The sequence below is a fragment of the Atta colombica genome, unplaced genomic scaffold (genome assembly GCF_001594045.1).
Source record: "Atta colombica isolate Treedump-2 unplaced genomic scaffold, Acol1.0 scaffold220, whole genome shotgun sequence".
Classification (NCBI taxonomy): domain Eukaryota; kingdom Metazoa; phylum Arthropoda; class Insecta; order Hymenoptera; family Formicidae; genus Atta; species Atta colombica.
In genome coordinates this window covers 216322-225046 of record NW_017259317.1, presented here as the reverse complement: position 1 = coordinate 225046, position 8725 = coordinate 216322, and the positions used below count along the sequence as shown (strand labels likewise).

General features: G+C 31.0%; 1 protein-coding gene across 1 annotated transcript in view; it reads left to right on the top strand.

Moving 5' to 3' along the window:
* The window catches only part of LOC108687937 (1-phosphatidylinositol 4,5-bisphosphate phosphodiesterase epsilon-1-like), a 31803-nt gene that overhangs the window by 16990 nt on the left and 6088 nt on the right, over positions 1 to 8725 (top strand). The window contains exons 6-11 of the mRNA XM_018193982.1: positions 4694 to 5151; positions 5705 to 6008; positions 6134 to 6339; positions 7058 to 7359; positions 7761 to 7987; positions 8333 to 8560. Of these exons, the coding sequence (XP_018049471.1) occupies positions 4694 to 5151; positions 5705 to 6008; positions 6134 to 6339; positions 7058 to 7359; positions 7761 to 7987; positions 8333 to 8560 (1725 nt within the window). The remainder of the gene's footprint in view (positions 1 to 4693; positions 5152 to 5704; positions 6009 to 6133; positions 6340 to 7057; positions 7360 to 7760; positions 7988 to 8332; positions 8561 to 8725) is intronic.

The window sequence follows — 8725 nt, the reverse complement described above, 5'->3', positions numbered from 1 at the left end:
ATATATATATATATATGGTATTTAAAAAAATATTTACACGATTAAACTCAATAATGTCAAACTATATCTAATTTGAGTATTTTTAATTATTTCTATAAATCTGTTTCTACTCAATACGTCGTTAATTTAACTAAAACAATGGTTAATTTAACTAAATAATTTAACTTAAGAAAAAATGTATTTTTTATTCAAATCTAGTTATCTCTTTATTGATACCTTAATATAGATATTTAGAAATTAACTAAAAATGGATTAATTTATATTTTGACACATGAAAATTAAAAATAACAAAATCATTTAACTTAAGGATTGGGTTACCGTTCTTCTTTGATATATAACAGTGCAAAGTTTTATTTTTCTTGTTTCAGTCAAAATGAATAATGATTTTCCTCTATCAAATCGGAAAGCTTCAATATGAGAATTTAATTGGTTTTTTTGTATTTAATTTGTATTATAATAGAAGAAACAACATCCAAAATGCTAAGGTTCAAGTACCGCGAGGCGAAAGACATGATGATTCAACGATGATTCAAGAAAGTTCTTTCATCTCTCCAAAATAGTTGCGAGAACAGAATGCTATAACATTTGTTATTCATAATTATGAATAACGAGAAATTCAACTAAATTTATTTTAACATCTTTGTGTATTATAATTTTTAGCATCACATTTAAATGAACGTTTAGAAATGCAAAAACTGTCATCGTTAAAAATAATAATAAATTATCTTGGATGTGAAATATGATTATATGTAAATGAAAGGTATGACATTTCATTTAGGTATAATTAATGAAGATTGTAACGCTACGTATAAATCCTATATTAATCGATACTGAGAGCCGAGATTTTTAAACAAGTAAAAATGATTTAAGATATAATTTAAACTCCCCCCCCCCCCCCCTCTCTCTTTCTCTCTGTTCATAGTACCATAATGTTCAAACAAACACTAACAAGAAATTTCTAAGGAATTCCACAGTTACTTTGAAATTTAAGTGGATACCTTCGCATTTTTTATTAGATATCGTAGCCAAAGAAAGAGAACAGAAATCCTTAGATCTATAATTTCTTGTTGAAACTACACAAATCACAAAAGAAGTAGGAAAGATATTCGCGAGAACTCTTACGCGTTTGCTATTTTCACAAATTTTGATATTTATCAAGATATAAAAGATAAAAAGAAAAATTTCACATTTGTGTATAACTTTTAAATTGAAAATTTTCATTAACGATCTTCATAGCGTTGCTACTGAAATGAAAGATACTGTCAACACGTAACTTGCTACACATCAAAAAAATTTCAAAGAGAACTAGTCTTACTTCTACATCTCCGGCTTTGCGGAAAGAAAGGAAACAGAGAAATATGCGAAAAAATTAAGAGGGGAGGGAAAGAAAGTTCTCTCTCTCTCTCTCTCTCTCTCTCTCTCTCTCTCTCTCTCTCTCCCTCTCCTTCTCCCTCTCCCTCTCCCTCTCCCTGCCCCTTCCTCTTTCTCTCTGTTTGTCTGTCTCTGTCTTTGACTTCTCTGCGACAAACGAACCAAGGAGACTAACGGAAAAAACATTGTAACTCAGCACGTAAAACTAGGTCATCTTTTTGAATCGAGCCACCAATTGTCAGCGTTAATTGAGTGGCAAGGGAAAAAATGGGACGACATATTTGTGGGAGAAATGATTCATAACGAATAAAATTCGTTATCTTCCCATCATAAAATTCTAACACGATCAATATACCATGAAATTTCTCTCTGCCACTACAGAACGTTCTCGGATATATAACATGCGAATCTATTGACTGTATATCAAGTGAAAAATGGATTTCGGAAAAATTTCGGAAAAAGCTTACAACTTCTTCCAGCTCAATGCTCCTGCGAATAACAGTTTCTCATATAATAAGTTTGGTACCAATAAATGTTCAGAGAATGCAAATATGTCAAATATTTATGTATCGCATATTGTTATCATCAATAATACAAGTGTGATAATATTAACATTGCTAGTAATCCAAGAACTTTCGCTATTTTTTAATTACAGTGATGTTTATCTTTATTTAACGAAAATTCGATCCTTGAAATTTCTTACAATTTAGAATATTAAACATACTTCTTTTTTAACTACAATATTTCTTCTATTATTAATTTAAATTTTGTATTCTTCTATATTAAACTAATATAAATTAATGTAATTAAAAAATAATATTTTATAAAATGTCTTCATTTTTGTTAACAAAAATTTGACTTTAAATTTCTCTGTGAAAATAACCAAATATTTTTGAGATATACTTTATATTTAAAGAGTAATTTCATCAATTTAAAAAAATCGTAAAAATTAAACGACAGAAATTAAGCTTGAAAGTGTAGTGAAATTAACACTTTTCTGACAAACATCGTAAAAACAACTCTGTGATGTTAAATTGCGAGTGGTATTTTTAATGGAAAAGCATGCCGGACATATAAACGTGAGAAGTTTCAAAGATAATTTGAATGTGACTACGAAAATAAAAATGGATAGGAACGCTAACATTTCGTAAATTAATTAAATTAATTAATTAAATTCCTGCTTTTCACGTGTTTGCTCATACTGATACCAGCAAATAATTGTAACTAATTAAAAGTGAATTGAAATTATGTCTCTGTTTCGACATTTGCACATAATTAACTTCTATTTCTATTCTCTATTCGCGACAATGCGATAATTGCACAAAAATAGTCTACATATTTAAAAAATTAAATGCGCCGGTATTTCACTCGATATATATTTTTTTTCCTTATTCACGTTTAGACTGTACATTACGTAATGGAAAATTTTGAATTTGAGTAACTGCCTACATTATCGATAAATAACTGTAGCCAAATGTACGAATTTGCACATACGCGAGCGTACATGCAATAAATGTCCACCTATATATCGCGCTTAGAAACGACCACGTAAACGCCGTTATAAATGCATTACGAGCCCCATCAGTGTTATAAATGCACTCACGCCATCTAATACTTTGTAGAAGCACGAAATACTTCGTATGACGCAGTTACGAGGATCTCGTAGTAGCGAGTAGTGAATGTCTTACGCGTGCACACTGAATTAATATATTTATATTAACAGCAAAGTGCTTATATTCTGTTTTCTTTTTAAACAATAACATTATCACAATAAAAGCCTAGGCATCCTAGATTATTACTGCATCTAAATCTAAATGACAGAACAACGTTTCGAGTAAAATCAAATATAGACCATTTATTACGTATTTACATTTCGTTTTATATTTTTGCATTTACGTTGTATTATTTCTGTCAATAGGCGACAAAATATATAGAAACACAAAAGCTTTTACATACATTCATCAGCTAAAAGGTTGCAACACTTTTTTCAACTCAGGGTTTTGGAACTCAGCCTTGTTTATGATTGAATTTAAAAATGGTTAGCGTCATAAGTAAGAATCAATCGCTCAATGAGCAGACTACATTCCGAAACTTATCGAAAAAAGTGTTGCAATCACTTGATGAGTGTATATACTACAGTCATAATATACAAATGTCACTAAACTAAATATTAAATTAAATGTTTTCTTCGGAAACTCTTATGGAAAGGTGAAAGTTTCTATTTCAGAAATTTTTTATAGAAATTTGACATAATGGATTTCCTTACTAATAATGATAATAATACAATGGTCGAGAAAGATAATTAAAAAATTGATAACAGTCAAAATGATGTGTCAAATATTATGCAGTGACCAAATATTATTAAACGTGTGTAAAAAAAGATTAAGTTATTATTCAGTATTATCAAGTATTTATAAAATTAAAAACAAAATTTCGGCGAAATTAAAAAAAAATTTCTAGCCGATTTATTCTTTTTTTTTTTCATTTAAAATTTGAAATTTTTCAATTCCCTTTTCAAATAATTTCGGAATTTTTAATTTTACTTAACCCTAGAACACTATTGTACATATACATGCAAGTGAGCGTTAAGCTATGCTTCAGCGATCAGCAGAGATCCCAATTTATCTGTTAAAAGCTGAAGCCAAATTGAGCACTATTCTAGTATCATCCACCAAAGCGTGAACAAGCTTTTAAAAATTCAGTCTGTTATATATCAATTTCAATCTCCTGATAATCAATATTAACAAAGAGCGTGATAAGTAATTTCAATTTTTAAACAAGTTTATGTTTTATATTGTATTTAATTGATAACTGTTATGAGAAAACATTAGACTAATATATTCCATATCATTTTAAGATTGAATTTAATATAGTATGTTTTATTCTTTCTTTTTTTTTTAAGTTAATAATTAGATTATTTGTAACTGTTATTATGCGTAATTATAGTAACTATAGTTTTTCGACAATAAAGGATTTTTATTTTTACACTAACAACCGCGCAAAAAATTCTCATTAGCTCTTATTTGTTTTTGTTTTTTGACATTCTCGAGAGTTTGATTACTTGTTTTATTAGATTATTTGTGTTTATAAAGTTTTAAATTACAAATATTTCGTTAGGAAACGTATTATAAAATGTATCAAAATCTTATGTTAATACATTAATTAAGAATACTCTATTTCATACATAAAATTTACAGCATTGTATCACTCAATGTCAATAGGTTCTAGGGTTAACATAAACTGATGGAAAATTGAAGAACCTTTTCCATCGATCTAAGAAATACATGCGGTTTTCTATATTCCTTAAAACTACATATCTCAGGTGTTACATCATGGCACGACTTTGGTGCATTGGGATTGTGAGGGTGGTACCTCGAGAACAGCATTGGTGTTCGCACGCGTCGATCGCGCTTGTGGCACTTTCGTGTGGGAAAAGCCACCCTGGAGTCCTTTAAAAACGGCGCAAGTTGGAGGTGCCGTTCTCGCAGAGGTTTCGCTAACCACGAACCCGGAGGATGCGATACCAGCGGGCCTAGTCGGCAGGTACACGCAGCAGCAGGCTGACTGCGCTTCTGTCACTTTGGAGGAGGGATATCTCGACCTGGGATCGGTGAAAGAGATAATGATCGGCTGTTGCGATCGCGACCGAGAGGCTGATCTCAGGAGCATCTGCAAGAGATACGGCCTACCTGGCTCCGACTGCTGCATCGGCCTCATGTATGGCTCCAATCTTCCGGACAATCGACTGATCTTCCTACTTTGCCCTCCCGCTCTTAGCAAGTACGTATGAATTATTTCTCTAGTTTTGTGCGCATCGATTAGTTTTCGAATATTTCTCACCAATAATGCGGAGGAAGAAAAGGAGATTCGAAAGTTATCATATTTCATATAATTTAATTTAAAAAAATAAAAATATATTCATTTTTTATTAACGAAATTAAAGATGCTTAATTTTATGTTCTTTTTCAGAAAAAATTTTTTTTTATTTATGCGTTTGAGATTATTTCACAAATATTTTTTTTTAATATAATTATTTTATGTGTTATATGTCACAAACTTGTTCGTAAAAAATTACCAAGTAAATTAATTACTATGCCGTTAATCTATCTTTCCACCAGAAGATTGAGTTCATTAATAGTATTGTATATTAATGATATGTTCACAATATTCGATATAATTATTGATTATATCAAGTGGTGGGTTAATAACAAACATTTCATATGTATTTTGAACGGGTCTAACAATTCCCTCTAATAATTTATGATTTATTGTTAAATTACGTATTGTCCAGTTACATAAATTAATTATTAAGTAATTTGCATGCTGCTTTTAGAATATGGTACATGGGATTATGCTGGATATTGCGAGGCCTCAAACGACAACAACAGTTAACAGATCGTAGATCACGCTGGTTAAAAGAAAAATATCTTCAGTTATACTTTTCCTACTTGGAACAACCGATAGAAGGCTTGGAACAGCCGACGACAGCCGATGCTATTCGCATTTTCGGCGGTCGCGACTGGTCTATGACAGAAAGTGTTGGCACGCTGTCTCCAACGAGCAGCAGCACTTTACGCAGACGAAATGTTAAAGGCAAAAAGACAAAATCAATCGGCAACATTCATGCTTTAACCAAGGTTCGCACATAGACTTCTCGCATCTTTTACAATAAACATAAATTAGATTACAAATCAAATGCTCCAAATGCTATATTTTGTAAATAACTGTCTTCATCGAATTAAATAGTTTTGATTTAACGTAGGATCTAAGTATAAAACAATACGACTCCTCGACCTCGGATGGAGGTCTGTGCACTACACCTCTTCGTCATATCGCTGGAAGCAGAGAGTCTTTAACGAGGATCTTGCCAGCGTCACCGAGAGCAAGCCGAGATCGAATTCCGCCACGTAGTCCACCCGGTTCCGCCGACCGTATTACTTCCAACTTGCCTTATTCCGCTTTTCAAAGGTACATCATCTTCTCCCATTTGATTTATCATATCAAATTCTCTTTATCTATCGATTTTGAGCAAAAGATTTATATAGGTCGGGAATTATATAGATCGAAATAGAAAATCTTACAATTCCGTGTCGAATCTTATTTGAACATAAATCTGTATTATGAATTTAAGAAAGTTTTTTTATCTAAAGTGATAAAAATGAATAACTTTTGCTATTTTCTTTTTTTTTAAGCAACAAATCTTTACAGCTGAAACATCTTATGTTTATCATGTATTAACAATATTTTAGAATTTTTTTTATTAATATAGAGGTAATAATATCTAAAAAAAAAAAAGAATTATTTGAGTGATGAGAAAAGAATCTTTCGTGACAATACGTTTCGGACAATTTGAAAAAAAGCTATAAAATATTTTTATTTTTAAATTCTTTTTTCAATTTTGCTGCTTTTAAATATAATAAACAATTTTTTCGTTTGAACATCTTGACTTTCAAGTTAAATAATTTCGTCAGTTTTAGATGTAAATAATTAGAATATTTTAGAAATATATTTTTAAGATATAGAAAAAGTATGTTCCTAAAATAAGAAAACTGTAGAAACAAAGAAAATTTTAAAAATTTTATAAAATTTTATAAAAAAAAACCTTTAAATTATTTAAATTATTTATATTATAATCGACAAGTTTTCTTATATACGTCGCAATAACGCGTGCGTATTTTGTGCGTAGTTTATTATGTGTCGCCAGAGAAAAGGACAAGAATGGATCTGGTGGTATATCAGGAGGCTTTGAAGCTCCTTGGCATATGAAAGGAGTGCGCACTACCTCGATTATGTATGAGACACAATTAAACTTTGTGGAATTCGTTGCGCTTTTCCGATCATTCAGTTTACGAGCCAGAAAAGATTTGCGTGATCTGTTCGGTCAATTAGCAATAACATGTCGTAGCCAGAGTGATGGATCGTTAAGAGACTTCAACATTCGTCCGGTAGTGCTCAGACAAACCAGTGATGCCACTCCACAAAGAATCGGTAAGCCGATATAATTATTAAATTTTATGTGCAAATTTAAAAGAAAGAGTAGAATATGATGCACAAAATAATTCTTATATTTAATCATGATAATGGAAATGCAATAATAATTCTTAAATATAGATATGCGAGTTAACTTACTAAATAATAATTTGCATGGAATAAATTAGATTCACACTATTAAGTTTTATTATAACAATCATCCCAATTAGCATAACGTATGTACATTTGTCGATATTTACCAAAAATATTCATTTTATCGAAAATGGCCATAATTATATTGATTTCAATATATGAATGATTATTTTTAAAAATATTTATTTATATTAAAAAATAAACGTTTGAATGACTAATTTTTTAAATATTATTTAAAATGAGAAATCAATGTTTTACTGTGCCAGGTTTATTGACGAGAAACAACTCTATTGACTGTCACGAATACAAGACGGGCAGCAACCTACAAAAAAAGCAGATCTTTGATGCTGTTGCGGCGGCTAGTATAATCAATAATTGTTCGGGCGTGGATACGTCGAAATCCCAAGTAATTACTTTAGCAACATTTACGAAATTTCTGGAATCTCGGCAGCAGGAAAAGTTGAATGACGACGAAATCAAGGCACTGATCAAGGTAAATGCTTATGGGGTCAGAAATTCCCTCACGAAAGAATATTTACTGAATGGCCTCATTTCTCTCTGACAATTTTGTTTCGGATATACAGGAAAAATATCTTGTAATATATAATATTTTATACGCCAGACTATCGTTAAAGTGTTTTGCGAATAAACTGCTTTTATTGAAGACAATAAACGATCTTTCGTTTTATTCTATTATGACGAAATTGTGATTTCAATTTTCCTTATCTGGAAATAGAAGACTTAACTTTTCCCATCCTCATGCGACTGTCATGACACGCGCGCGCTCACACCAACGCGATGTAACACAATCAAATGAGCTCGTTTATTCTCATTTCAGAGGCATGAACCGGATCCGGCACTTCGCACACAGTGGTGTTTGTCTTTTGAGGGTTTTGCACGGTATATGATGGACAAGGACAATTATGCCTTCCCGAACGAGTATGCAACACCGTCCGAAACCGAAATGCAGCAGCCTCTGTCGCAATATTACATTGCAAGTTCCCACAACACGTATTTAACAGGACATCAACTCAAAGGAGAGTCCTCCGTACAGTTATATTCGCAGGTACGCTGTGACTTTCAAAAATAAACTCACATAATAAATTTCATAGAACTAAAATATGAATTATTTTTACTAGAATATTATTTCCTTTCATTATAACGAATTTCAAATTATACATTATTATTTAATAATTATTATTAATAAAATATAAAATATATAAAATATATA